This window comes from Chaetodon auriga, chromosome 2 (genome assembly GCF_051107435.1).
Source record: "Chaetodon auriga isolate fChaAug3 chromosome 2, fChaAug3.hap1, whole genome shotgun sequence".
In the NCBI taxonomy this organism is placed as follows: Eukaryota; Metazoa; Chordata; class Actinopteri; order Chaetodontiformes; family Chaetodontidae; genus Chaetodon; species Chaetodon auriga.
This window is the reverse complement of record NC_135075.1, coordinates 22,840,175-22,858,403: the sequence shown is the minus strand read 5'-3', so window position 1 is coordinate 22,858,403 and position 18,229 is coordinate 22,840,175. Positions and strand designations below refer to the sequence as shown.

Genomic DNA, 18,229 nt, shown 5'->3' with positions numbered 1-18,229 from the left:
TGTTAACTCTCATTCACCACTGCCCTTTTACACCTTGCTCTAAAAGCTCCCTGGAGCCTTCACTTTGGGAAGCTCAAACCCCCTCCTCCACACACACACACACAAACTTTCTCTATCTCTGCCCTCCCTCCATCATCTCTCTCTCTCTCTCCCTCCTCTCAGCTCAAAACTATAAGAGCCAGACAGGAGTGCACGCACACACAAAAAGCCCCTGCTCACATGCACACACACACACTCGCTGCACATGCATCGAGTGGAACAGATCCACAGTGCTGCACAGTAGTGAGGCCACGGGGTGTGATTGAGAGGAGGGGGGAGGCTGGAGAGAGAGAGAGAGAGAGAGAGAGAGAGAGAGAGAGAGAGAGAGAGAGAGAGAAAGAGAGCATTTACTCTTGCCAACTTAAGGAGAGCACCAGTGTGGAGAAGTTGCATGAAGTGTGTGGTTCCAACTGAGGACTTTCTTATCAGACCATGGAAGCCAAGAGGTGGAGGTAGAAGAACAAGAAGAAGAAGAGGTAAAAAAAACTCCCTGGTGGCTGAACAGGAGCCCAGAGTTTCATCTGAGGGATTACTGGACTCTTCCTATATGTGCTCGTGTCATGGTGATATCCTACATGATCGCCGCTTGTTGACAGGAGCCTCTCTGTGTATTGGATTTCCCAGGGATCAAAGTTTGTTTTCTGAGCAGAGTGTGTGAATGAAGTGTGCGGAAGCAGGAAACATGTCAAACGGACGTTTCAGTCACCTGTTGAGGGGAGTCTGGCTGCTGTGGCTGTGGCAAGGTGAGTCCACGCAGTGTCTGCAGGATGACAGTGTGTTTTCAACATGTTCCAGCTGTTTAAACAGCTTTTCAAATATGTAATTTGGCTTAAATTACTCGCATAAATCCACAGATTTCTGTCCTGTGAGTGTATGCACATTTCACCTGATTAGATTCATGCAAAACCTCCTTTTTTAGCCTGATTTTGATTTTAAAAAAATGAAGATAAATGTTTTAAAAGATTAAGAAAGTTTAAAGTGATGCTGGTGTTTCATAATCACATGGTCTATGAGTCCAAAAAGCGCTAGTTAAAATTGTGTTTCACCTTTGAAGTTAGGTCTCCTAAGAATGAGTGGTGGAAATCTTAATTTTAGATTCAAATCTTAAAGGATTGTTTCAGATTTCCTCCTATAATCCAAAGCTTAAAAAAAAATATGAGATAAACGCTCTCTCATGTGAGAAATCAGCTGAACACTTGCGGATTTAGCTTAAAGAACACATGGCAGGACAGAGAGACAAAAAGGAAGAGATTATAACTGACAAACTCTTAATTACAAGGAAGTTATTATGCAATTTGTCACGATTCGAATGATTTGCAAGGTTCAACATGTGGATCAGCACTTTGAAAAATAAAAACACTACCTATGCTGATGTTAGACTCATGAATAGCCGGTCTGTGTTCCCCCTCTCCTCCTCTGTGTGCCTTCAAAGCGTCAGTCGGATCTGCGGCCAGTGGAGGAGTCTTAAAAAGAGCTCCGGCTGGTGCCTTTAAACAATGGTTCCCTAGGAGCAGGGAAGCGTGGCCCTGGAACTAATGTTGCCATTATGTTAATGGCTAGAATAACAGGAGACAGCCATTACTGACCTTACCTCAGGCTGCTGTGCAGAGCCGACTGTCCAGCCGCCGCAGCCTCGATCGCGGAAGCGCAGCATTTTGGCCATCAGGGCTGGTTAGGCTGATGAGCAGTGGGAGACAGACAGGAGGAGGCATCTGCCCAGTTATAATCATCATCCAGCAACCCAACGCCAACCCTCACCCCTCCCTAGCTTTTTCAGTGGTAGACTGGCAGGCTGGTATCTGGGAATTGTTTTCTTTTTCACAGCTCAAGTCTAGTAGAGGAGACAGGCGAGGTTGAGACGCTGGCCCTAAACTGACGCCGTAAGGAGCTGAGCGGTTCTTCAGCCCAAACAGAGCAGAAAACTCATCATGAAATTAAAAACAGGCCGTTAAATTTGTATTCAGATGAATTTTGACAGGTGCAATGTGATTTCTGCGAGGGGAAAGCTTCCCCAGCCAGTGCGCTTTATACTAACTGAGCTGAAAAATATCGATTCCCAACGTTTGGGCAACTGTTTGCTCGTAACTTACCGAGCACATGTTGAACCCGAACTTTAAAGCTACAGACATTCAGTTCTTGGAGTTCTGCCTCACTTGATGAAGTGTTTAGGAATGATAGAAGTGACAAATCTGCAGTATGAAAGAGACCAGGGTGAATATTTGGATAAGGTCTGGTGGATCCTTGGACAAAAGAATTTCCTACTTTTTCCTGTCTTTCCAAAAGTGAACTGAAGTGGACTGGATGGAAACATTTTGTGATCACACCCTATCACTGCCTCATTTCACTGCACAGAACAAACCCTTGATCATACTTCTATAAATTAAACTTTGGATGCGGTGCTCCTCTTTAGACCAGTCCTGTTCCAACTTGAAAACACTCCAAGTATGTGAAACGGCCACCGACCGGATCTCCCAAAACGTCTCCAAACCGAGCGTTTGGATTAAGGTGAAACCAGTGTAATATCAGCTCGAAAACATCAATGGACCATCAACTTCCCTTGTCCGCTATCTACATCTCGACTGCCTCGGCGGTCCACCAAGAAGAGACACCGCAGCGCATGTCAGGTGTTATTATAATCAGGAGTCCTCTCTTCTGTCTGCCACTGTCTAACTGCACAGAATCCAATGGTGGAATCCATTGTGCATGAAGTTTGAAGAACATTACATGAACTACAGTGGAGTAGGTGGATGTGTTGGCTTGGTGTGGCAGGCGAGTGATTCACGGGGAGGGCGTGAGATGCAGTAGGACGATGTGTATGTTGTTGCTTTGTGAACGGGAGCCAGAGTTCGCTAACCACAGTGGAACTGGCAGCAGCGTCCACTGGGCAAACCCCTGTAGATCCCCTGTCTAAATAAACGAGGCTGCTGGATTAACTAGCTTACACTGTGATGAAAAGACAACAGTAGTCGTCCATGCGCTGCCCCGGGGACAGAGGGATACTCCTGGTCCGGGAGACCGCTATGAGACGCTGGGGTTAAGGCCCAAAAAATGAAGGGGGACTGCGGGTTAGAATAACACAGCAGACCCCATGTCCTTTGAAAAACCTCTAAATCAGCCTGACCTTCGCCTGACTTGGGTGACAAGGGTGGAGGGAAGAGAGAGGGAGACAGAAACAGGGTACTGCAGCGAGAAGGCCTGAGCGTTACAGTAGTGTGATTACTCTTTAAAGTAACAACTATTTAAAGTTGTGCTTAGACCTGTCCACGGTCTTCAGGCGCCTTTAAACTGTGCAGCAGCAACTGTGCAAGTTTGTCAACCTATGAGATGAGTGTATTAGTGTGCAGCAAGCGGCTGGTGAGTCGTAGCACTGTGATGCAAGCAGAAGACAGATCAGAGACACGTCATCAGCTCGCGTCATCCAAACGCTCTCAGCCCAAAGAGAGGAGCCTTCGCTGGGACTTTTCCAGAGGGTTCACATCAATTTCTACTGCTGTGAGACGTTATAGAGACGTTGCTGTAGGGGCTGGAGGAGTGGAGGGGCGGTTAGCCTCTACTAAAAGAGATGAAATGCATCTCACAGTAAATCAAAAGTGGTTTCACTTAAATGTTGTTTATTCTTTGCTGCCAGCTCGTCTCTTTTAGCTTTGCCTACATTCGTCAGTTAGCCCACAGCGGAGGAGAGGACGTCTCTGCAGTGACGGATGGGGCTAAGCTAACGTTAGCGGTTGCTGATCAGTAAATACTTTAAGGCATCTTTGGCAGAGCTGTGCCAAATTATGAAAGTAAAATAACAAGCAATGAAGCTAACTACTTTTGCTGTTCAGTATTTAGTAGAATATTTGCAATTTCAAAGGGGAATGATTTTTTAAGTAATTTACCCAACACTGCTTCCTGATAGGATGACCAAATAAGACAACAGCACATCTTTTGAGCTTATCCACTATCAAAGAAGGGGAAAAATTGAATTGTCCTAATGCAGTGAACTTTACCTGCAATAGTAAGCAACAGTGGACCAATTCAAAGAAGAGTTGCAGTGCGGCTGGACATCTAAAATAGTTTTGTCAGTGAGATATTTATGTCTCTGTGCATGCTGACCTCTGACCTCAAATCAGAAAACTGTACAGAGCAACTGGCTGTATTTTATTAAGAATTCTCCATAATGACTTAAAGGAAATTATTTTATCCATCAATTACTGTGTGTGCATGGTGAGAGCTTTAGAAAACCAATGCACGTATCTTATAAGAGTGAAAAAAATAGTTTTTGTTCTGCAGATTTCTTTTTTCTCTGTGTTTTATTTGGACTTTTCTCTAAATTTCACCTTCTTGCAAAATGCTGAACAGTTTTGCCTCTTTTGGCCTCCAGCAGTTATTGAGATGAAACAATCGGAATGTTTAGAGGGAAAATTCACTCTTTGCTGCTCAGTGCTCACAAGTTTTTTATTATTAAGACATATGCAACTCGTGATGAGGGGTTATAAGTAGACAGTCCTTCATTGTAAGGGCTCACAAGCCAAAAAAAAGTTGGAAATCAGTGTCTTATAACACATATCCAAGATCTGGAGGACAACTCAGCGACTCAGAGTGCCTGAAAAAGCAGCTGTGAACTGTGAATAATGTGCAGCAGTCACCTAAATATGTGGAATGAGCGGGATCTCTGCGCTACTGTAGCATCACACACAGAAAAACACACACTCTCACACATGCACCTCACTAATCTTGTCAGTCCAGCCCATGAAGACGCCTCACCCCACCCTCCTCCCACCCCTCATCCTCCAACTTCATTCACCTCATCAAACACTGACAGACACACAGAGAGAGGGGGAAAAAAAAAGAAACAAAGACGGGAAAAAAGAAGAGAGGAATCTGAAATCCAACCAGGAGAAATGAGCCGTAAACATCATGGCTTTTTCATCAGAGGAGGGGAGCAGTAATCAGTGGGAGGGGAGGTGGGCCAGGAGGGCACGGGCACTTCAGGGACACTTTCTAGCTTTTTGTCCCGCAGCAAGGCAAAGAGAGATGAGAGAGTGGCTTTACAGGACACTGGGGGTGACCACATTAAAAGAGGGGTGAGGATGTTATTAAAAAAAAGTAGGAAACACATGAGGAAGTAGTTAAAACTGGAACATGTTACTTCTTTCCCATCTCTTCAGTGCACATAACATTTCTTCTGGGACAAAATAGTTATTTTCTTTCACCTTCACTGCCTCCACTTTGGCAGATTTAACGATTCTCCATTAAAAGCTTCAATAGAAGCAGCTATGAGGCAGACAAAGGCGTCTCTCTCTAATGAAGGAGACACAGGGTTGACTTAAACGTCAAGCACTTGATTCCCCCTGCAAGCCCTGAATCAAAAGTGCCTGGATCTGGTTCTTGTTTTTACAGGATTGCTCCAAATAAAGAAGTATATAAAACTGTATTTTGACTTTGGCGCTGTGGATGAGACGTGAGAGAGGAGAGCGAAGGCTGCCAAACCGTAATCACAAATGCAAACAAACAAACAGAGTGCAGCCTGGAGGTCTTTTATAAATGGTATCCCTTCTGCAGTCTACTGTAAATCAATGTGTGCAGTGTGTTTTTGTGAACGTGCATGCAGGCACGTGTGTGTGTGTGTGTGTGTGTGTGTGTGTGTGTGTGTGTGTGTGTGTGTGTGTGTGAAAACAGGATGAATATAGGAGCTCAAAGACAGGTAGATTATTTTGGCCCGTCATCAGTCAGCTGAACTGAAGGCCTGTGGCAGAGGCAGTGTTGGTGGTGATGACAGACTGACCATCAAGCCCACACGCAGGTCACAGGCGGCTGCGCTGACCCCTTGTGGGAGAATTGCAATACTGCATAAGGACAAACGGGATGAGTGTTGTTTCAGATCTGTAGTGTGTTGTTCAGCCGCTCTTGACATTGAAATCAGCTTTTCACTGCAGCAGAGCAGAGAGGCAGGAAGGCAGAGGTGGCTTTAATCAGCCACAGCACCGGCTTCCAGTGGAAGTGATGGAGGACAGAATCCACCATCCTCATTCTGTGCAAAAATGTATCCCAAAGTTCATTTAGAGCAAACTTGAGTCAAAGATAAGGTTTGTTGTTGCACTAAATCAATTTTTGTCTTGTTATCTTTTAGTTATGTGGCCTTTAGTTGCTGTCAGTTTCAGCAAACACCTCACACGTGTCACTGATTAATTGGATTAATTTTGTGTAATGAGTTTTCATATATTACATGTACGCTCATTTTCAAGTGTGCCCACCTCATTTATATCAGTGAGGAAAGACTAAATGATGGAAAGCCAATACGACACAACAGCAGCACAAACTACAGCCTCCAATAAGTTGAATATCTCTCTTTAAAACAGTGCCAACAAAAACAATATAGCCATCATGACTGGAGGATTTATTGAAGGACTCTTGTGTCAAACTGCATTAGTTTCAGCTAGGTGTGAACCATGTGTATAATCCGACATCAGAATCGGTATTGAAAGTCTTACAGTGAGTTTTATTGGTAAAAATACATCAAATCTGTTTCGGAGAGATGCACTGAGCACTATGCTGTGACAGGGAGGTGCAATCTGCATCGGGGGAAGTTTTAGGGCCCATAGTGGAAAAATAAATCAATGGTAACCATTTCAGGGTAAAACTAATGATAACTGACTGCCTGTGTAGGAAGTGAATCAACTAAAATGGTCCCCCATCTCCTCCAAATTGAGATGGGGGTTGGATATTATCATATGTATTACAACACTGCTTCACTTGTGGTTGGAATAGGCTCTTTTGTAGAAGAATACTTAAAAAACCCCACGATGAGCAATTTTGTTTTACTAAGCTCTGCTTTTATGAGTGCTCTTTTAGTAAATGCAACCATATGCCCAACTGGAATGAGATCCAAGAGAAGGAAAGGGGATGAATGACAAGTGACCTCAAGAAACACTATAGAAATGCTTTGGCAAAAACAGAAACTCAAATATGGCAACCCAAATGAGTCCACATCACATACTGTGACTCCTGCCTCTCTGTCCATTCATTGCACTGTGTGTGTGACTAACCGCTTAGGCAACATGCTGCATGCAGCTACAAAGGGTGGATAACACAAAACAGACCGATTGGATGACTTGCAAGGAGCAGTGGAAATTAATTAATCCTGATTAGTATTTCTGCTCCGAGGACTCCCGTGGGAGCGCAGCTGGGTCCAACTGACCGGGTTCCCTCGCCAGCTGCAGTGACACGGAGCATAAACAAACACATCACCGCGTGGGGAAAATTGCAAACATGTTTCAATGCCTGTGACAGGAAAAGGGAGTATTAATCATATCAACAAATTGACAGGCTGCTTAAGGGAGGAGAAATGTGCCTTGAGTTTAAATCTGGTTTTGTGGTCTGCGACTGTACAGTTCAAACAATCCAAGGTCTACATATGTGTGTGTGTTTATGTGTGTGTGTGTGTGTGTCAGGTGGAAGGATGCTAGGAAATGACGGAGCTGCACACATGTCTGTGGTTGTGGTCAGCATATGGGAAGCATTCCAAGAGCGAGGGGAACAAAAAATATCCTCCCTCTGACACTAACAAGTTTAATAAACGCTGATCGCTCAACCGCCATCTTGGAGCCTTTTATAGAAAAACTAAATAAATAAGCAAGTCAACATCACACACTTTCCATTGTCCCCATTTTCCTTCAGCTCCATCTGCTCAGCCAAAAGAGAGCAAACTCCCACCTCCTCTGCAGGCTCAACAGGTGATGTTCTCCCCAAGTGCACCTAAAGTCAAATGAGTGAGAAGTGGAGTGAGATTACACCCATAAAGCTGTCTACCACAGATGACCCTGAGGAAAGCTGAGAAAGCGAGAGAAAGAATGTGAGAGCTGTGAGGATGAAGGGGAGCAAGAGGGAATAGGAGAGGAGAGAGAGAGAGGAAACAGAGGAAAAAACAAGCTGGACACGCTGATTTAAAGAAAGGGCTCGACATTTTCTCAAGTTAGATGAGGAGACACCACTCTCACATGTGCCTGTTTAATGTAAGGCTACAGTCAGCAGCCGGTTAGCGTAGCTTAGCATAAAGACTGGAAGCAGGGGGGAACAGCTAGCCTGGCTCAGTCCAAAGGTAACAAAATCAGCCCTCCAGCACCTTGAAAGCTCACTATTTAACATGTTACGTTAAATTGTTTAATTCACCGAAACAATCCGCCGTTAAGGATAAACGTGAGCGGAGGAGGAGGCGGGAGAAAAATCCTGAGAGAAAACAGGAGATGGAGGCGTCTGTGAGAACTCATCCCGCTTACTTTTTGACATTTGTTTTGGGAGGATGAAACTGAAGCCATAATTTTCACACACACAAAAATGCACACATTGCCAGGACAGACCCCGGCGGGCTTCCTCACGTTGCAGCCATGAGGGTGTAATCAGAAAATCCCCTTGCCATGTCGACAATGCACACATCTCTGTGCAACAACAACTGGATGGAGCAGAACGTGCAGTTATGACCAGTGACAGGCAGACAGATTGCAGATGTGCAAGTGTCACATCAATAAATGTTACGGAGTGAATAATGCTTTCATTTGGATTAGCTTACCTGCCAGCGTTTGGAAAAACTCAAGCGAGAGCATTCATCATTATAAGTGTTTTTTGAATCATATTATCAACAGATGTGTTTGGCTCGGCTGGCCTGCTGCTGTCACTGACCCGCTGTACGCTTTATCTTGATGATAGAAATGCATAAGAACATACACTGATGTGCTCACAAACCACAATCACCTCCGCGCACACACACACATACACACACACACACACACCTCCTGCCTCCAAGCAATCCCAAAAACAAGGCCTGTGAGCTGCAGCTGCAGGCTGATTGGAGTGACAAGCCAAAACTGTCTGCGCTGTGGCCAAAGTCCTGATTCACAGCTACGTATGGTTTCTATAGCACCCTCTCTCCACTCATTACATGGAACATTTACCAAAATTACAGCCCTGAAACAGCTTGCAGTCAACCAGAAATGTGTTTAGATGTAACAGGGAGAAGATGTGAATATTAGCTTATGGCTGTTATCTGTTTGTTGATAATCATCTCTGAGCCGAATAATTTTGGTGTCCCCATTTCCAACATCCTCCCAAAATCAGCCTGGAAATGTAAATGAAGAGTAAAGGAGCCTCTGTGTGATTGGATAACAATGATCATTTACTCACTGTCTGACTTTCCCTTCCCCTGTAGCTGTGTTTGTGGCTGGAACCGGGAGTAAACTGTGGGAGATGCCCACAGCCTCTTTCACTTCCTCTTCCAACCTCAGTGAGAGCCTGCCGTGGGAGCAGGACTGTCAGTACCGCCACCTACAGGACAGAGTGAGAATCACAGCAGACATCCCCCCAAGACTGGACGGCACATGGGTGTCAACAAGGTGAATTATTTTTAAGTTAAGTTGCAGCAATTAAGTGCCCAAGCAGCAAAGGATTAAAAGAAAAAAGAAAATAATTTAAATGCAGCTTTTGGATGGATCACATGGCTGCTTATATGTGAAAGGAAGTCACTCGTAGTAACAAACATACAGAGAATCATCCAGCTCTGCAGTTCTAACCTTTTAAGCTAACTGTTTTGTTTTTTTGTGGCCTGTAACTTCACTGTTTGGCTCACTTTTACTGCTTTAATCAGTCTTATTTCCAGAGGCTGCAGGCAGTGGTTTTCAACAAAAAAAAACAGCTCTAAAAATGCACTACACATGACCTGATCAGCACCAAAGAGCAGACAGAAAGAGTTAGTGACTAGCTGGTGGACAGAGGGGAGCATTTAGCAGCTTAAGAGCGAAATGTTTCCTTCGGGAGTGGGTAGAGACCAAAAACAGAGCTAAAAGGGAGTGAATATTGGACTTAAATCGGGTGGATAGAAACAAATGGATGCTAATGTTGCTCCGTAATTGCTGAATGTGTAAATAGACAGACGAGTGCTAACAAGTTCACTCTTTAAGGTGATGTCTGTGTTGTGTTTACAACTTGTGTCTGCTGCCCTCTAGTGGTAAAAAAAAATAGATAATGCAAATTCACTTATTATTATGCCAATAAAACACTATTAAAGGTGCCATATTGTAGGAAGCAAGAATTCCATATATATATAAAACAGGTCTATGAGCTATTAAAATACTGTAAAAATATCAAAATCCACTGAGAAATGAATTCCTCCATATTCAGAAACTGCCCTTACATGAGCTGTCAGAAGTTTGTAATGTCACTGCGCTTAGCCATGCAATCTAACACCACACTGGCTGGTTGCAGAAACACGGTGCCTGGTGCCTGCTCAGGCCTGTGATGGGGCCCTTAAAGGCACAGGCATTAAAGTGGAGTGTTTCAGAGAGGGGGTGAAAAGAGGGGCTGCAGCAATGGACAATATGCTAAAAGTTATGTGTTAATGAGAAGATGAAAGCTTGCAAACATTTTCTACAAAAACACGTTGAGCATAATATGGGAGCCTGTAACAGTTTTGGAAAAGACTTGACATAACTTTTGCACAAAAAGACTTGTAACTTGACTTTGACTTGCCCACAAGGACTTGAGAGTTGCTTTAACAGATTTGAGACTTCACTGAGATTTGCCCCAAAACACTTAAAGGCAGCTCTGGGAATGGCAGGAAACTAATCTCTGTTCACCACTGAATCTATACATTACCCAGCTAATCACTGACACCTTACCTCATTTTAACTATTTCCTTCCTCCTGTGTTCAGATGTGAAGTTCGTCCAGGTCCAGAGTTCCTCACCCGCTCCTACAGTTTCCACCCCAGCCGTCACTTCCATGCCCTGCAGCACTACTACACAGACAGCAGCTGCGAGGACCCAGCCTACTCCCTGATGATCAGGGGGAAGCTCCGTCTGCGCCAGGCCTCCTGGATCACCCGCGGGGGCACCGAAGCTGAACACCACCTCAGCAAGGTGGGCATCGTGGTCCACAGCCTGGCAGCCAAGCAGAGGCTGGTGTCCAGGCTGCCTGCGACCTGCGTGGGTGTGACCCTGGGTCGAGTGGTGCCGGGGAAGCTGTATGAGCTGTACAACACTCGGGCAGGGAGGGGATGTCTGGCAGCGCTGGGCTTCTCCATGATGGAGATGGGACTGATTCGGGTGGAGACGCAGCACCACAGCCACGGAGGGAAGATCCAGGAGCTGCTCTTAGGGGACATTCACACTGACTGGACGCAGAGAACTCAGTACAGACCGACAGGGTACCAACAGCCACTGCAGAATGCCATGGTGAGACATTTTCACTTTGTATTTACCAGAGAGACAATTGATCAGACAAGGTGTGGTGGAAGAGTCAGTCAGAGGTACAACAAACGTCTGATTACTTCAGCTTTAAATCAAGCAATTTAAGGTTTTGATCTTTTTTTTTGGACATTGTAATTGATTAAGCATTTAATCAATAAAATTAACCAACAACTCAATTGAAAATAGTTTTTAGTTTGAGCCCATCGTCTCACCTCTCCTTTAATCTTCGCAGCATCACATCCACCCCTGCCCTGTGTGCGCCCTGGTGTACCGCTCCACAGAGCAGCGCCCCCCAGTGTTGCCCCGCAGCCCCGCACCTCCTCTGTCTTTGGCCGGCCGCTGGGTCAGCCAGCGCTGCGAAACCCGTCCCAATGTCCTCTTCCTCACCCGCGACTTCACCTTTGATCCTGACCAGCATGCGTGGGAAGGCATCTACTGCCACTACTCGGACCCTGCCTGCTCTCAGCCCACTTTCACCCTGAGAGCCTCGGGCCACTACGCTCAGGGAAACCCCTCCGCCAAGGTCTCAGGAGCAACTGAGTTTGTCTTCAAGGTCACCCAGGTGAGAGTCACAGCTGCAGAGGAGCCCACGGCGAAGTTGCTGAATGGGACGAGGCCAGGAAAATGTGGTCGCACGGGAGGCTGGGAGGTCGGTGTGGAGCAGGACTTGACCCCCACAGACGGGTGCACCCTGCTGGGCATCAAGCTGCCACATAAGGAGTATGAACTCTTCAAGACTGAGGTGGACCACAGGAAACACCCGCTGCTGTTCATCGGAGAGAGGCTGACTGACGGGTCCAGTCCAGACCGACCGCAGAGGAGGCCCACTTCCTTTCAGGCTCCCATGGTACTTTGCAGCGGTGGGGAGACGCAGCCTTCACATCGCTACGGCTCAGGTTTTAACAGCAAGCAAGTCCAGTTAGCAACCAGTGGGACAGAGAGACTGGCACTGCTGGTGTTACTGGTGCTGGGATCTGTGCTGTGCAGCTGGGTTTGTGTTTATTAGAGACTGTTCACACATCAAGCCTGTTACACAGCTGGAGTCATTGATGGACACTGTTTTCTGGCAGCTTTCTTTCGCTCTTCCTCTATGTGATGATGACCATGTGTGTGATGGTCAAGAAAAGTCATGAGACACTCAGGAGAGCTGAATATTCTTTGATATCTGGCTTTCAGAAGCTGCCTGTAGGTTCACTTTAATGACTCGTAACTTCAGCCGCATTTCTACCTAAAACTAATCTGTATATAAACCACCAGTATATTATTGCCATCATTTCAATATGTAAAAATATATTCTTCTAAAACGTGTTCCTTTTGTATAATGATCAGATGTTCTCACGTCACAGATTAATTCCTTTTTCACAATTCTGGGCAAATGCAGTTTTCTTGTCATGCTACTATGACGAAGAAAGATCACAGTGTTCAAATGTGGTTCAGCTATTTCCGAATCAACATGAAAGCCATGGACATTCCTTCACACGAGAGCTCACTTTCATCCAACATGCAGTATAACTAATGCACTTTGTACAGAACTTTGTTTTCTCAACACGGAGAGAAAAGAAGCTGGAGAGCAGAAAAAGCATAATCAGCAGCAGCCATCTTCATTCGTCTGATGCCACTGTGATGTTTGTTGCTTTGTCTCTGTCCTCTTTCAAAGCTTGTGTATTAATCTGCTTTTCTATCAGCAGTAAATCTAAACAAATCAAATGAATATTTATTTTAACCATTTATACTGTACTTTTTGATAAGAGGAAGAGTTTGGTCTAATATTTTAGTTAGTTCTGCCATTTAAGAAGTGATTATTTTCTATGTATATTAAAAATGGCTTTTCATAACATCTTGTGTTCAATGAGACTTAAAGACACGATGCTAACAGCTCCACGAGTGGAGCTAAATGCTCACATGTTCACAGTGATGATGCTAACATGCTGATGTTTAGCATGTTTATGTCAGTAGTGGGATTCTCACCGATGCCTCAAGGCGACACTGCAAAATGACCGCAGCACTTTTGACCACTCGACCGTCCTGATGTCATTCAGATGGCTGCATTTTCTGAGCTATAATTTCAATCTCGTTGAAAACCAGAGGTTAACAATAAAACTGCAACATCTGGAAACACGTAAAGAACTATGTCCAAAACCAACCATAAACCAGAGTGTGGGACAAACTGCAATTCTGACCTGATAATGGTGCTTGATGAAAAGTCAAAGGATCACCAAAGTGATTGCAATTCATCCTGAGGGGAACATGAATGCGTGCACCAGCATTCGTGACAATCCATCAAATTGTTGTTGACACACAGCAAACACCACTAACTATGTCAAAATTGTAACACTGTGACTCGTTCTGCAAGATGAATGCTGCCACGTATCTGTGGGTGTTTTTAGTTTGGTATATTTTAAATGTCTCTGCTCAGATATTCATTAAGCACCACTACACATCTGCTTTAGAGTTTGAAGTTTGTGGACTTAAAACTGGCCTGTGGATCCCCAAAGTCAGAAGGACTCTTCCTCTGGGGACCATGAACGTCTCTACAAACTGTCACAGCAATCCAATTGAGATTTGTTGAGACAGAATTGTTGCCTGCACGGTGGGCAGGTGAGGATTGTGTGTGGAGTATCGACGTGTCAGCCCCCTCTCGCCAGTTTAAGAGGCGCTAGTGGTGGTGACGGCCACGTGGGAGACCAGGGTTCAACTCCCGGCCAAAGCAGAGGCATTATAAACTTTGTCATGTAACAGCAGAAACTATGCAGATATGGAGATACCGCTCTGCTATGAAGGATACACTAGCATCTGCTGCGCTAAACATAAAAACAAACTCGCACATAATACTTTAAAAACTAATTCCTCTGGGTGCCATGAATGTCTGTGCAAAGCTTCCCAGCAGTCCTTCCAGTAGTTGTTGAGATGTCTCAGTCTGGACCAAAGCTGTGGACCAACCAACCTACGCAAATAAAAAGGACAGTTTAGTTGTGTCTGCGTCCCAAAGCTGCTGTTTTATTTCAAGACCCAAACTGGGACTGTAGCATCAGCTGGATTTTGTCTTCTCCCTGGTGTTCATACTGTGGTCTGATTCAAAGCCCAGATAGTGGGTGAGCGTACTGCTGTTTGATAAATAACTGTCATATGGCTCACACATTACACAAGACATTCCAGCGCAGGTCCAACTGTTGAAAACACACAGAAGGATATCAGATTGGATGCACACTGTTTCATGAGAACGCACAGCCGTCAGCCAACAAAATAGATTTCGCAGTCGCTCTGACAATAAATGAGCCGAGAGGAGCAGCAGTTAGGAGACGACAGAGGAGTATAGATATATATATATATATATAGCTCCTGATTTTCAGTGTTATGACTGAAGCAAGTGAAGCGTCGTGCTGCATGGAGAGACATCCTCCATTTGTAAAATCTGACACCTGCTTCCACAGAATGACTGCAGCCAGCCTTTTTTCTGAAATTTAACTGTAATTGTGTCTTGTGAATATGCATATTATCACCTTATAAAGTTGATATGGCTTGTTAGTAAACAGTTGCTTATTAGCACATCCTGCAGGCACAGAGCAACATTTGCATTCATGTGGAGTTACATATCTGTCCACCTGATGAATCTAAGTCCAAGGCCACATTGTTGGCTATCGTCCGTGATGCTACATTAAAATGAGGAAGTAAAGTGAGAGCAATTTGTGGTTTCTGAGAAAAGTTAAAAACACACATAATTAAATAATGGGGGCACAATGATGTTAGCTGGCTCTCTAGCATTCAAATACCGGGGACAGAAAGAGAAAGAAGGAAAGAGGGAGAAAGAGGTAGTCCTTTCCAGAGGCTACATGCTGTTCCTATTAACTCCTGCGAGAATGGTGATGGCAGCTGCGAGCCCCATGAGGTCATCCTTCAGGCTTGTATGGAGAATATAGGTCTGTAACCCCCCCAAGCCAACACACAAGGAACACAGACTGAGACAAAGACGAACCGGGAGTGGATGAGTGGCATTTATCTGTGCGCAGAATCTGAAATGAAATGGACTGGATAAATCCCTGTTCGCTACCAGTGAATCCACGTGGATCTGACCAAGTTGTGCCGGAGATGGCTGGGTGGTGATGATGAGTGAGAGGAGGGCCGGGGGTGCGGGGGCAGCACAGGTTTTAATAGTCTGTTTGTGGTTTCTGCTGCGCACCATAAAGTAGAAAGACTTTGTAGGCAGAGCTGTAACTGTTAGCAATCAGGCTCATTGAACGAACAAGAGAAACAAAAAAGGACGAAACACAGATCTCATTTAGTTGGTAAAATACAAAGAAAGCATGATTATATTCTGGATTAGTTTACAGCAGGTTAACAATCTCAGATGCTCCTGAAGCCAAGATGATCAGTCCTTGTGTAATTCTTGGAGCTCAATGAAGAGAATAGTTCGACATTTTGGGAAATGCACAAAAAACTTGAATCCGTCCACATGGGCCACTGCATCACATGTGAGGTTTTAGCTGGCATCTTTTTAATCTTTGTCTGACTTTCTGTAGGTTTCTCTCCGAATAAAAGACCCAACCTCTGAATACGACTTCAGGAAGAATGTTCCTATAGAGTATATGTAAAAAAAAAAAAAAAAAAAAAAAAGGAAAACAAAACAAGCCCTAAGGAGTTTCCTTTCAGTTAAACCAAGTTTCCAAACCACAAACAGTTTGGTGGTTTAGAATGACAAATGTTCTGGTAAAAGAAAGACACAGTGCTGCTTTTGGACAAAGATTCAATTGAAAATACAGCAGAGGTCCCATCTCCTGCCTTCCCATAAAAATCTTGCATATGCAGTAAATGCACACACACACACACACACACACACACACATCACTGAGATGACATCACTGCAGTAGTACGGGTAACTTCCATCCTCTCTCACTCATTCAAATTTCAGGCTCTGTTAAGAAAATCCCATTATTTCTATAAGAATATGAGCTGCAGCTGCCCCATAAAAGATAACATCAGCCATAAGTTGGCTGGCTCAGTTGAAACAAATGAGTTTCTATTGAAAAATGTGTCCCCTTGGCGCTGGGACAAATGAACAAAGCGCTGTGTTTTGCCCACAGAGCTGCAGCACGGGGCAGCGACTGCACTTTCCTGCTTGATCTCACGCCAAACAAAAAACGGGCCCCTTTCTGACATGACCTCATGCTCATATACTTAACCAACTACTGAACAGATCCCGCTGATCCAACACCACATTCCAGCACGTAATTTTCTTTTTCTTAACATGAACTCGTCAGCTATCTGCACACCAGTGGTGGAAGAAGCATTCATAGCTTTTAGTTAGGTAAAAGTACCAATACAACAATGTAAAAATACTGCAAAAGTCCTGCATTAACAATATTAACATATGAAAGATATATCACAGTCAGCATTCACCGACTGATATATTTATATTACATGTGATATCATGTTAAAATATTTTGTATATAAAATCTTAATCTGTAAGGTAACCAGTAACTACAGCTGTTAGTATAAGAAAATGTGTATTCAACCACTGCGCGTAAGTAGCATTTTACTGTTGCAGCAGGTGGAGGTAGAGCTAGTTTTAATTACTTTATTTACAGTTATTCACAGTCCAATAGTGTAGTCCAGTGGTTCCCAACCTGGGGGTCGAGTCCTTTCTACAAGGTCACAGGAAAAACCTGAGGAGTTGTGAGATGATTAATGGAGCAGGAAAGAAGAAAAGTACACAAATTCGCAATCATTCTTTGATTTTTCTCTAATCTTTTTTGTAAAATATTGGATAATGTTACCTCTTTGGGCCTCAGACAGTGATTTGAAGGAGACCATCTGGGAAGTTTAGAGAGGAAATCGCTCACTTTGTGGAACTGCTAACAACTCAAAGACATCAGAAAAGAGATCAAGGGGCCACGACTTGACTTTTTGTAAGTAAGAACTATAACTATTAACTCTTAACTATAGCTTCCAGATGAATGTAGTGGAACAAAAAGTACAGCATGGCCTTCTGATATTTGCTGGAAAAGAAACTGAAGTGTAGTACTAGAGTAAATGTACTTAGTTGTGTTGCACAACTGCAGGATGCAAGAGAAAATCAGATCTTCACTCTCTTTTGCCACTCATAAAAACATAACAGATGGACAGTAACATGCATCATTCAGTATGAGACAACCGATTTAACACATTTGTTGCCTTTGGGGATCATTTTGACAGAAGTATTCTCTGTAAGAGCTATCTGTCAGTTCTGGTGGCTTGTTAAATCAGGTCATGTTTCGGTTCTAAGGTTAAGATCACACAAATGATTGAAAAGGTTTTTGCTGGAGAGAGCTGCCACAGGCCAATTCTTCCAGACTGCATCCCTCACTGCCAGTTGTCCTGCCTCCAACCTTTCTGGCAAGCTGCAAATCCTTTTCAAACAGTTCGGGCCCCAAAACTCTTACAGGGACCTCTTGTAAGGAGAAAATTTGCATGAAATTTGGCTTATTTACGTGCCAAACAAAAATGCCGTGCAAAGTATTGTGTTTCACTTTGTGCAACTTTGAGAAGGAAAATAAATTAAGGGTATATATAAACATGCCAAATATGTAAAACCTGTAGAAGAAGCAGGAGATGGATTGTTTTCACTGTATACTTTAACAAGAGTGTAAAACAATACTCATCACACTGCCAAAAGTAATTACGGTCCACAGTTAACACCGAGAATAGAAGTGTGTGAGGGTGATGCATAATTAAATGTTTTATACGTTTTACGGCGTCGAATCACAGCCAGACATCAGGCTTATTGTGCAGACCTCAATGAATACCAGATTCAGTGAAACAGGGCAAGAGTGAGATCAGTCAAAGCCTCTGGACAGAATCCAGCACAGGGGTCAGAGATCAGATCAGATGTGGTTTCCTTGTGGTCAGTCTGAATAATAAGATCCACAAATCCACGATGGTGCAGGAGGAAGTCAAGCAGGAGTTCATGAGGTCATCAGTGCCTTGAGTTGTGAGATA

General features: G+C 44.1%; 1 protein-coding gene across 1 annotated transcript; it reads left to right on the top strand.

Moving 5' to 3' along the window:
- The first annotated feature begins 229 nt into the window (after nucleotides 1–229).
- Nucleotides 230–13,090, top strand: apcdd1l (adenomatosis polyposis coli down-regulated 1-like). The gene is made up of 4 exons (XM_076748467.1): nucleotides 230–782; nucleotides 9,224–9,407; nucleotides 10,723–11,242; nucleotides 11,490–13,090. The coding sequence occupies exons 1-4, from the start codon at nucleotides 698–700 to the stop codon at nucleotides 12,261–12,263; spliced, it is 1,563 nt and encodes a 520-aa protein (XP_076604582.1). The 5' UTR covers nucleotides 230–697; the 3' UTR covers nucleotides 12,264–13,090.
- The last annotated feature ends 5,139 nt before the right edge of the window (nucleotides 13,091–18,229 follow it).

Excerpts from the sequence above, each read along its gene's own strand:
- apcdd1l (XM_076748467.1), top strand. The coding sequence starts at position 698 with ATGAAGTGTGCGGAAGCAGGAAACATGTCAAACGGACGTTTCAGTCAC. Across the intron at positions 9,408-10,722 it reads GGCACATGGGTGTCAACAAG|ATGTGAAGTTCGTCCAGGTC; the intron begins GTGAATTATTTT and ends TCCTGTGTTCAG. Across the intron at positions 11,243-11,489 it reads AGCCACTGCAGAATGCCATG|CATCACATCCACCCCTGCCC; the intron begins GTGAGACATTTT and ends TAATCTTCGCAG.